Source organism: Mustela erminea, chromosome 3 (genome assembly GCF_009829155.1).
Source record: "Mustela erminea isolate mMusErm1 chromosome 3, mMusErm1.Pri, whole genome shotgun sequence".
In the NCBI taxonomy this organism is placed as follows: Eukaryota; Metazoa; Chordata; class Mammalia; order Carnivora; family Mustelidae; genus Mustela; species Mustela erminea.
Window position 1 is genome coordinate 63055184 of NC_045616.1, and position 12350 is coordinate 63067533.

General features: G+C 40.5%; 1 protein-coding gene across 2 annotated transcripts in view; it reads right to left on the bottom strand.

Moving 5' to 3' along the window:
* SV2C (synaptic vesicle glycoprotein 2C) overlaps positions 1 to 12350 on the bottom strand; it is a 236681-nt gene that overhangs the window by 154659 nt on the left and 69672 nt on the right. For both annotated transcript variants that reach the window (XM_032335926.1, XM_032335925.1), the window contains exon 2: positions 1755 to 2430. In XM_032335926.1, coding sequence (XP_032191817.1) covers positions 1755 to 2331 — 577 coding nt within the window. In that variant the 5' untranslated portion in view covers positions 2332 to 2430. The remainder of the gene's footprint in view (positions 1 to 1754; positions 2431 to 12350) is intronic.

Genomic DNA, 12350 nt, shown 5'->3' on the forward strand with positions numbered 1-12350 from the left:
TTATTTATTTGACAGACAGAGATCACAAGCAGGCAGAGAGTCAGGCAGAGAGAGAGAAGGAAGCAGGCTCCCTGCTAAGCAGAGAGCCCAATGCGGGGCTCGATCTCAGAACCCTGAGATCATGACCTGAGCCAAAGGCAGAGGCTTAACCCACTGAGCCACCCAGGTGCCCCTGCATGTATTTCTAAGGCTCTAGCTTTCTAAAATGTTCTGTTGATATATTCCTTTTGAAAAATCTTGATAAAAGGTTTTGATGTCCAGACTTACGGTAGATCTATGTGCCCACCAAAGAAAAAACCAAAGACAAAATATGGTGCACTAGATACACAAGGGATACACTGAAAGGATCAATTTGACAAATGACTAACGACCCTCCTCCGAATTATGTTCTGCATTTTGATGAGGGAACACACAGATGAGTCTACCAGGAAAAACACGCAAAATATTCCCCATTCCCCCATACCCTCTCTCCCTCACAGTCTGCTTCCACAGATCTATCTCGCTCAGTTAAGTGACTAAAAAAATAGATGTTAGAAGGAAGTGATATAAAGAAACAGCTGTTAAAGGAATAGATATAAGTCCTTTTCTCATTCATGATTATCTCTCTCACAACGTCACAGAGCAGGTTAGAAAATGGCATTTTGGGGCACCTGGGTGGCTCAGTTGGTTAAGAATACAACTCTTGATTTCAGCTCAGGTCATGATCAGGGTGGCGAGATCAAGCAAGGGAATAAGTGGGAACACTGCCTAAGATCTTGTAACAAGGTAAGACTTGTAGCTTAATTTTATTTAATTAAATCAATTAATTAATTTACTTCTTTTTTTTAGAGAGAGGCGGTGTGTGTGCAAAGCATGTGCAGAAGGAGGGCCAGAGGGAGGGGTGAGGGAGAGAGAGAATTCCAAGTAGACACCACACCTACCGCAGAGCTTGACATGAGATTGTGACCTGAGCCAAAATCAGGTGTCAGACACTTAACCAACTGGGCCACTCAGCTGCCCCATGGTAACTTTAAAACAAAACTCAAATCGGCTATCTAGATATTTTATAGGGAGGTCATATTTTTATACATATAATTTAGATATTAATATGATTTGAAAGAGATTTTTAAAATCATATAAGGAAGTCTTCCCAGTTTAGGCACAAAGGAATGAACTTTGAAAAAGATAGAAAATGTAATCTAGAGAAAATTCTATGACTAAGACTAAGTGAAAAAATAAACAAGCAAACATACACATAGATTATAGAAAAAAAAATTAGCAGGGTCCCCAAAGTATTTAAATTGTAGTACTTCACATAAAATTTGAAATGTGAAATCATGTTTGTCAGAGTTTTCTAGAATTAATCTCTATATTTAGGAAACTACTCAAATAGGTTTTCACATAACAGCTTTATTAAATTCCCAGGGCATATCTCTGGAAGTTAATAAAGGAGAAACCAATAAAACATTTGTAATATGATAAGTTAAAATCTATTGCTCTAACTTTGAAATGTGTAAAGATATGAGTTGGATTGATGGATGGACAGATGGTAAAGAAAATACGGTATTAAATGTAACCTCTAGGATCTGGGTGGTGGATATATATGGGCATCCTTGTACAATATTTTTAATTCTTCTGTATGTCTAAAGTTTTTCATAATAAAATGTTGGGGGAAAAACGCACTGCTCTAGAGGGAAAGTATTTATTCTATCTGTTAACTGTGCTCAATAAATAATCCAGGTTCAGAATTTGTCTCATTGACATGGTACACTCACCTAGCCATCCGGATCCTGAATTTGGAATGCACAAGTCTGTTTCAGCACTGGGCAACACGAAGCCAACAACAAACACCTCCACACCATCCGCCATAAGGGCCATGCCCAGGACAAAGAATAGGGCCCACTGGAAACGACCATGACCACACTCTTGGATTATCAGCTCATACTGCTGGGCTAGTTCCTCCTCATCAGCTTTCCTCTCTGACTCCAGCTCCTGCCGGTCCTTGTGCACATCCCCTTTGGGCTGCCCCACGGACACAATGCTGTCCTTCCCTTGGTTCATACCGGGGATGCCCTGATACTCTCCTTCATAGATTTCATCATCTTCATCATGACCCTCTGTAGCTTCACTGGAGCCTTCATCATCATTGGCCTCCCCATCGTAAGTCTCTCCAGGCGGGTAATAGTCATCGTCCTCCTCATCTTGGAACCGACTATAGGACCTCTGTGTGTATTCATCCTGGGCCCGGTCCACTGCTTGATTTACCTTCTTTACTGTTTGTTTCTTCACCTCCCGGGCAATGTCCTTGGCACCCTTCATCAGTGAAGTCCTATCCTTGTAAGAGTCTTCCATCTTATCTCAACCGAAGGTGACTGAGAAAATGGGAATTTTTCAGATTCTGATCAGTGGTTCGGCCCTGACTGCATCATCCACATTGGGGTCAAAACAGAACTGCAAAAGAAGAAAAACCACATGAAACCATTATTATTCCTTTCTTATCTTTTTTTTACCATTTATTTCCTAGTCTCTTTTCACTGTTCCCTCAGACTAAGACACAGAATTAGCTTTTCCTTTCTTTGATCTTACTGTCCACATGCAACAAACAACAGTTCTCTGCTCAGGTGTGATCAGCTCTTGGAATACTTAATGGGTTTTACTGTTGTTATTACTATTATTATTTGGTGTTTAAGGAACTCTGTCCCCTGAGAACTTTGATAGAATACACAGGCATTGCCCAGAGAGTAAAACAGGACATCTGGTACCTCTAAAAGTACATCTAACACATTTTGTAAGTGTTATAAAGATATACTCTGATTGAGAAAAACAGTATTGCTCAGAGACATACACACATTGCAAAGGCAAAACTAGAATAGGAGAAGAATCCCATCTGACCTTATTTCACAATAGTGAAAAAAAAAAAATCGCAGGTAAGCAGCCCTATACACGATGCTATTGAATCATATGCATTTCACCTCTACTTTCATTATCTCTCCTTTCAATAAATAACAAAGACTCATATGGCACCCAAAGCCACAACGGAGTATTTCCCCCTAGTACAACAATCAGATCAGTGAGAAATGGGCAGAGTTCATCAAATGATTTCAGATACCTTTGATAAACATTGGATTAGAACATATGGTTTGTCTAGTCGGGGTCTATCCTTTCAGAGGCCACCTCCAGGCCAGCAGGGACAGGTAAGCCACATGCCATGTCCCTTCACAACCCCACCCTGTCAATACTTCAGGATTTGTCTCTTATCTTCTTTGTCTCTGGACACACACACACCCCTTGTCCTACTGCCACTCCAGTTAACTGCTGTTTTGGATACCAGAGTCATGGGTCTCCCATGACCCACCATTTGGTTTTCTTTCTCACTGAGTGCACCCTAGATCTTGGCTTACATTCAGGCTGAACACATGGGAACTGATCTTTCACTTGTCCACTGAGCTCTCCCCTCTGGTGGCCCACCATTGTAGAGAGGGGATATAAATGTGAGAGAGTCCTTCTCCTCCATCATTAACTCCCCAAGCTCTACTCTGTGGCAGCACTCCAAACCACGAGTTATGTAATAGCCACTTCTACCTTCTTTTTGCACCCAGTACAAAACATTTGATAAGTAGCTGTATAAACATATACTTAAACAGCTCATTCAGACATCACAAACAAACCCAGCAATAAAGACAAAAAGATGTTTGTTTATAAATGGACTGTGCGTCGTTACCACTGAATAACTGTGAATGCCCAGGAGGCAAACAGAAGCATGGTTCTGCATAGGCCTGTGTTTTGGAAGACAGCAAAGTGAAATTAAAATAAACATATGATTATGAGCTTTTTTGCCAAATGTCTTAACAGAGGGCTGTATGCCCCCCGCTTTTTTTCTCTTTCCTCCCCCCCCCCTTTCTTTTCTCTTGGAGAGCTGAGAGTCAGGGGAAGGGAGAGATGGGAGGATCCTTGAGCCAATTAAGAAAAGATGAGCAGGCAGTTGGAAAAGAGTTTGAGGATGGAGGCTCAGAGACTCAAATCGTATAACTCTGTTTCAGGGTGAGTCACTGAGTTACACCACAGAATATGTGCCAGACATCATTTTAATAAAAAACAGCTTGATTTTGTGTATACCCTGTGACAGACATCATGCCAAGAAATTTATATACATTTTTTAATTCTTTTACTTAATTCTTACTTCAGTCCTCCAAAATAGGTATTATAGTCTCCATTATACAGGTGGTAAGATTAAGGCTTATTGAGATTAAGTAAATGGCCCAGGGTCATGTTTGTCAGCGAAGACACTGGGACTCCAACTCAGAAGGTTCTGACCCCAAAGCCTTGACCCTTACCCATCTCTGCTTCACCCAGTACTCTTGCTAATGGCTTAGTAAACATAGTAGCATTCTTCCTGGTCATTCTGATACCTTGGTTGCCTATACAAAAATTGTTTTACAGCCTCTTGCCTAAATCACCTTGTACGTTCTGAAACAAGGGAAATTACTGTGATATCTTCACTCATGATAGGCTTTATATGGGTAATAATTCCAAAATATGGTTTTGTTTGTTCAGATTAACCATCCCAACATGGTAGCTGTACTTCAAAAGATAATCCTATAGTCATTCCAAACATGACAAAGATGTCAGCGGGCAAGAAGGGCAGGAAAGAAGGCAAGACAATGAACCCCAACCGCCTCCAGTCAAGTGCAACTGCCTGTTCCCTGTAACTCAAGGTGGTGTACTTTTCCATGAAATAAGGATAATGACAAAACCACTTTGCAGAGTTGTGAGGATTAATAAGTGCTCTTTACACTGCGTCCAGGAGAAAATTTGGCATATATTAAATGATTTTAATTCAGGTTCCCCAGAAACAGAACCCGGGGTAAGGAATCAGGTGTGAATCATTTATTAAGAGGAGTTGATAAAGGAAGGGACAACTGAGGCAAGACAGTTTTCGGTAGGATCCTGGGGGGCGAGCTTCAGCCTCTGCTCAGAGTTATTCCCACTCAAGGCAAAGGTGTGGGGCTTTCATGTTCCCACTCCCACCCATTGTTGGCTAAGGGCCACCCAGGGCAGGGATGAACTGTAGGCACTTCTGGCTCTCTGCACCCAAAGCTAGGCAGTTCCTCAGGACCCAGGGATGGTCCTCTGAAGGGGTACAGGTGCTGGCTGGTGGAAGCAAAGGTCCACACGAGCCAGGAGAGGAGAGCAGAGAAAATGAAGGGGATCCCAGAATATCAAGGCAGAGCAGTCACAGTATCTCCTGCAATAAGAACTGAATAACTACTTATTTAGGTGCCCTGCTAATCACGCTAAGCAATAGGTCCCACTGCTGATTAAAACCTTATTTATAGAAGTGGCTGTTACAACCAAAGAATATTTACAGCACAGCTTATCTGAGATATTTAATGACATGCACAAATCAGCCTTATCTCCATGTGTGTGACAATCATTTTGCCCAAATAATAATTTGTACACATAAATGAGAGCTATTCTGGTAAAAAAGAATTTCAGTTCTTTTTTTTTCCCTTTGATAATTCATGTCACAGGGCGTACATTCGCTCACATCACATACCATATCAAAACCATCCTACATGTGTTCCTGTGACACACAACCCTCACACACACACACACACACACACACACACACACACAGATGTTTCTCTCAGTTTCCCCACACTGTCCCCGAACCTCTAGTCCTTCCTTCTGCTTTAGCCCTCAACACCACCATTATCAAAAGATGTGGGAGAGATAGCTCCTCCTCACCATAACGTTCTGGGATCTTCCAGATACTGGGAAATTCCACTATTTTTTTTTAAGATTTTATTTATTTATTTCACAGACAGAGATCACAAGTAAGCAGAGAGGCAGGCAGAGGAGAGAGGGAAGCAGGCTCCCTGCTGAGCAGAGAGCCTGATGCGGGGCTTGATCCCAGGACCCCGAGATCATGAGCTGAGCCGAAGGCATAGGCTTAACCCACTGAGCCACCCAAGTGCCCCTAGTCCACTACTTTTAATAAGGGTATTTATGGAGCTTTGAAGTCTTTGGGCACACATAGAGTAATGACAGTAATAATAAAAGCTCACCCATTTTTACGTCGGCCCTGTGCTATGCACTTCAGAGGTACTATCACAGAACAGGAATTTTAACAACAGTCTTAATGCTTTTTAAATCTCTGTTTTACAGATGGGAAAATCAAAACCTACCCAGTAAGAATTCACACCTACACAAGCCTATTGCAAGGCCTAACCACTTATACTAAAACTATCAGCAATTAGCAGAAATGGGAGCCAGGGGGGTAACAGAAATCTGATACTGCAAAGTTGGGGCAAAAGACAGCCCTACCTGCCACACCCAGATGATAGAAACGCTCAAAAGTATTTGCAGGTCTCCAGCATGTTGGGCTTGGAGGGAGGGGTCATTATCTAACAACCCTCCTTCCCTCCTAAGTTCGGATCTAAAGGAAACATTCAACAGAGTAGATAGTGATCAGTTACCAGTTCATGGAGAATCATGCCCACACTTCATCCCCAATGCCCCACCTTCTTCCCAGTCCTGGGACTCAGCACCACACAGGACTCATCCTGGAGGGAAGGCTGTCCGGGGAACTTTCCACGCTGCAGGAGTAGCAGACCTGGGTAAGCACCTCCATGGGGCTGAGGCCGGCAGGCCAAGGTCTTTCACCCAGTTCGCCTGAGAAATTTGTCCTTCTTTCTTGGGGAGGAGTCAGGGTATGTGTATGGTGGGAAAGGGAGAAGCTGCAAGTGTTTTTCCACATCTGTCTCTCCTGGGGAGAGTGGAAATCCCTGTACTGGAGCAGAGGTTGAGAAGTGGGGAATAAAACTTCACCTTAAGTCAGTGCTATATAATTTGGTCAGGACTATAACAAAGCACACCAGACACCCCAGTGAGAGCTTTATCACTTTCCACCTCTTAGGAGATAGAACATAAAACTAATTCTATGTGATGACATTATAGTAATGTCATAAAATAGAGCTTTGTTAAAACAGAAAGGCAGTGACATAAACATTCAAATTGCAACAAATATTCCAGAAGTATTTTGAAGAACTCTATAATGCATTAGTCCAAACTAACATGCACTTTCATCTATGATTTGTGTCAGAAAGAAAGGCAATTCTTAGTATTCACCACCCACCTTGCATGCAGGGCTGATTGTAAACAGCTAGATACCTCTTTATTATGGCTATTTCACATGTCTAAAGATAACGATTTTTTAAAAAGGCTTAAGATCAGTTTCATCGAGGAATAATTACATTGAATAAGATGCTCTGGTGATGACTAAAAGAACAGAGTGCAACAGATACGGTGCAGATTACCAGATTATGAAGACGCTTATTCTGGCAGAAACATTGGTTGAAATGCTCATTCAGCACAGGCTTGAAACCTCTGGACCTTATAGTAACTGTCAACAAAGAAGATTAGCATATCTGAGCTCTGGACTTTGGTGGAGAAAGATAAGATGATGGGCATGCTTTGGAGGAGCTCTAGATATTATGGAAAAAGTCTACACCACTACTACATATAGCCAAACCTTGTGCAAGAGATACTATTTGAAGGTGACCAGAGTTAAAATTCAGAAAATACATATCTGCAGTGAGACAGCATTCTGAAAAGAAGCTTTTGGGAGGGAGGAGAGGACACTGCAGATAAAGAATATACTGATCCATCAGCCCAGCCTATCCAAATCTTCAAAATCAGACATTTTTCACTTAAGAATGCTGCTTGTCGGGGAGCCTGGATGGCTTGGTGGGTTGAGCCTCTGCCTTTGGCTTGGGTCATGATCTCAGGGTCCTGGGATCGAGCCCCACGTCGGGCTCTCTTCTCAGTGGGGAGCCTGCTTTCCTCTCTCTCTGTCTGCCTCTCTGCCTACTTGTGATCTCTGTCTGTCAAATAAACAAATAAAATATTAAAAAAAAAAAAGAATGCTGCTTGTCCTCCAAACCCTTAAATTTATCTGTAAATATGTATAAATTCCTATTCTTTTAGTGATTTCCTTTCATTATTTCTCAACCTAATCATAGCTTCCAGTTAAGCATAGTTTCCTTTGGGCATTCAATCATGTCTTACATTTATCCATGAGTGCAACGGTCTTCCCTATTAGAACGTAAACTCTGTGAAAACAAGAACTTAGTAAAAGAAAGTGCTATAAAGCAATGTTACTGAATGAGGACACAAGCAATGTAAGGGGGCCAACTCTCTGACTGCCCCTTTCTTCATGAGGGACTTGCCTGGATCGACATTTCCCCCAAAGTGTAGTCTGCAGTATGTGGACCTACAAGGTGATCTGAGTGGAGAAAGTTCTATGGGCAAATAAATTTGGGAAGTCTCTGTCTCATAATAGGTCCTTCTCTAGAAGTGTCACACATAGTTTAAGCTTTTTGTAAAGACCCTTGTTTAAATGTGTTATCCAACCATTTCCCAAACTATTCTGACAGAATGTCCCCACTCTCAACAGGACACCAACAAGCAGTCCAGTATTAAAATAAATGCCAAGATCCTTCTAAATCCCAACATGTCTAGGAACTTTTGGGTGGCTCAGTCAGTTAAGCATCTGCCTTCAGGTTAGGTCATGATCTCAGGTCCTGGGATTGAGCCCACGTAGGGCTCCCTGCTCAGCAGGGAGTTTGTTTTTCCCTCTCCCTCTGCCTATCACTCTGCCTACTTGAATTCTGTCAAATAAAAAAAAAAAACTAAATTTTAATATGTCTATTAAAAAATACCATAAAACTCACTAATTAGAATTAATGGAGAAAAGCAGGATGGAAGGCAGAAATTCTACATTAAAATAATATTTTTAAATGAAATACAGTATTTCAAGTCTATCAAAACTGAAATTAAGCTTACAAAATATAATCTCTTACAAGATATTTGCTACAAAAATAAAGAGTATTTAGCATATCTGCATATTTTTAAGTAATAAGTCATTCAGAGACCTGGAAATTTTTATTTTAAGTATATTAACATTCTTTTTATGCAGTTTTTAAAGAAGATTTTATTTGAGAGAGAGAGAGCATGCACAAGCAGGAGGAGTGGCATAATTTTCATAATAGAAAAAATGTTACTTGAGGTTTTCACTTGCATTTTTTCACGAGTGTACAGTGGCATTTTCCAAAGGTTACGTGTGTGGTGACATAATTTCTCTAATGAAATGTGTACTTGGGAATTTCTTGTGTTATAAAATTAAGTTCCTTGGATTTAATTTCTAAAGCGGTAAGTACCAATAGGTACAACCAACAAAAATGAAAGTTCTTTTGTTCTTAATAATTTTTAAGAGTGAAAAATGGTTATGGAGGCCAGACCAAATTTAGAATTATGGTTCTAGAGGAATCCTCTCCTGCTTGAACCTGGAGATGTAGAGGTTTTCCTTGAGAGTTTGTTTTTTTTCCAGTAGGGTTTGGTCAGGTTTGCCCCTCCTTGAGCCCCAAAAGGTTCACAAAAGGCTGAACTGTTTTCTATCAGTAGCTCAGCTCTGGATTTCCATATTTCCAGAGATACCGGTAAGCTCAGGGTTTCCATCTCAGGTGGAAATCCAAGCCTTGCCTAGGGCAGGCAGTTGTGGACTGTCTTCTCTTCCAGGTGGGAATGGGCAGTGTGCGCCTGCTGACATGTGCTGGTCACAACTTGGAAGGCACAGTGTCATCTCCCACACACTGCTATGTCTGCACTTTCCATTTCTGAGACATGACAAACTTCTTTTTCTTTCTTTTGAGGTCAGCTATTTATTATCAAAATAATATTTTGATGGCTAAAATCAACAAGACAGGAAATGACAGATGCTGGAGAGGATGCGGAGAAAGGGGAACCCTCCTACACTGTTGGTGGGAATGCAAGCTGGTGCAGCCACTCTGGAAAACAGCATGGAGGTTCCCCAAAATGTTGAAAATAGAACTGCCCTATGACCCAGCAATTGCACTACTGGGTATTTACCCTAAAGATACAAACGTAGTGATCCAAAGGGGCACGTGCACCCGAATGTTTATAGCAGCAATGTCCACAATAGCCAAACTATGGAAAGAACCTAGATGTCCATCAACAGATGAATGGATCAAGAAGATGTGGTATATATACACAATGGAATACTATGCAGCCATCAAAAGAAATGAAATCTTGCCATTTGCGACAACATGGATGGAACTAGAGCGTATCATGCTTAGCGAAATAAGTCAAGCAGCGAAAGACAACTATCATATGATCTCCCTGATATGAGGAAGTGGTGATGCAACATGGGGGCTTAAGTGGGTAGGAGAAGAATCAATGAAACAAGATGGGATTGGGAGGGAGACAAACCATAAGTGACTCTTAATCTCACAAAACAAACTGAGGGTTGCTGGGGGGAGGGGGGTTGGGAGAAGGGGGGTGGGTTATGGACATTGGGGAGGGTATGTGCTTTGGTGAGTGCTGTGAAGTGTGTAAACCTGGCGATTCACAGACCTGTACCCCTGGGGATAAAAATATATGTTTATAAAAAAATAAAAAATAAAAAATAAAAATAATATTTTGATATACTATCCATGTAGGTGAAATAGAGTTTAGCCTCTGCTCAAGCTACCATCTTGACCCAGAGGCTGGCACTTTAATAACCTGCTTTAATCATATATTTTATATTTAAATTTTTCATATTTTTAAATATTCTTCTACACTTTTATTTATGGTATACCATAATTCATTTAACTTATCTCCTATCTTGGACATTTAGGTTATCTCTACTATTTCAGTATTATTAGTAATGTGGTGAAGCACACCCTTCTGGCAGATCTCACTTAGAATTCCTAAAGTCAAAGGAAGAAACTAGTTCGATGATTGTTATATATAATATCACACTGTTCTTCAGAAAGACTGGGGCAATTAGGGACGCCTGGTTGGCTCAGTTGGTTAAGCCACTGTCTTCGGCTCAGGTCATGATCCTGGAGTTCTGGGATTGAGCCCCACATCAGGCTCCCAGCTCTGCTGGGAGTCTGCTTCTCCCTCTGACCGTCTCCCCTGTCATGCTCTCTTTTACTCTCAATAAATAAAATCTTAAAAAAAAAAAAAAGACTGGGGTAACTTATAACTTTCAGAAACCTGAAGGAGAGCCCCCATTTCCTTGTGTTCTCACCTACCAAAATTCAGGAGTTGAGATTTCTGCCAAATTACAGAAACATGGTGTTTTATTATTTTAAATTGCATGTGATTACCAGTGAAATTGAACATCTCTTTCCTTGGGAAATCTTTTATCTTTTGCTCATTTTTGTATTGAGATTTACACAGTGGGTTTAATGTGGCCCCCTCAAAAAATACAATCATATCCCCAAGACCTATGAATGTGACCTTTTTGGAAAAGAGATTAAGTGGAGGATCTTGAAATGAGATCATCCTGGATTAGGTGGGTGGGCTCTAATTCCACGGGCAAGTGTCCTTATAAAATACAGAAGAGAGAAGACACAGACACAGAAGTAAAGCCATGAGAAAATCAAGGCGGAGATTACGCAGTCACAAGACAAGGAATGCCCAGAACAACCAGAAACTGCAAGTGGCAAGGAGGGGTTGTTCCCTCGAGAGAGATAGTGCATCCCTGCATCACCTTGAGCTGTGAGAAAATAAGTTTCTGGGTTTCAAGCCACCAGGGTGGTAATTTGTTAAGCAGCCTCAAGAGAAGAACACAAAATCTGTTTCTTAGTGAATTTTAAGAACTATTTATATACAAACTCTTTTGTCATGCATATTATAAATACTTGTCTCAGAGGGTCTCATCTATGGTGTTTTTGCCAGGCGAAGCTATTGACTGTTTTCATAGGCTGTTTAAAATGTTCTTCCTTTATGTTTTTTGCCTTCAGTAGTGTATTAAGGCCCTAGTGTATTAAGGCCCTCCTGAAGTTCAAAAAAATTCACCCATATTTGTTCTAACTGATTTTAGTTTCATTGTTTAATGTTTAGTTCTGGAATTTATTTTGCTATATTATACAAGGAAGGGATTTTTCAAATGAATAAACAAATATCCCAGAAATATTTATTAAAACACCCTTTTTATGAGAGTCAAAATTCCTATGCACATTTGTCTCTCCTCACTTTTGAATTTTGCTATAGTCTCTTATTGCCCTCATACCATTTGGCTTTAACTTTTATCATTTTGTTACAAATTTAATATCTATCAGTGCATTTAGCCCTCAGAACTCATCCTTTGCAAATATTTATTTGCATCCCATCGAATTTGTCTTCCAAATGAACTTTAGAATTGCTTAGTCATTTTCTTTTTTTTAAAAGATATAAAATCTAAGTTTAATTTATTGTTATTAGATTCAACAAACATGAAATCTGCATTTCAGTAGATATAATCAGAAAAAACTTAACCAAAAGGGAGAAAAGAATTACAAAGAATTGCAGCACTAAAC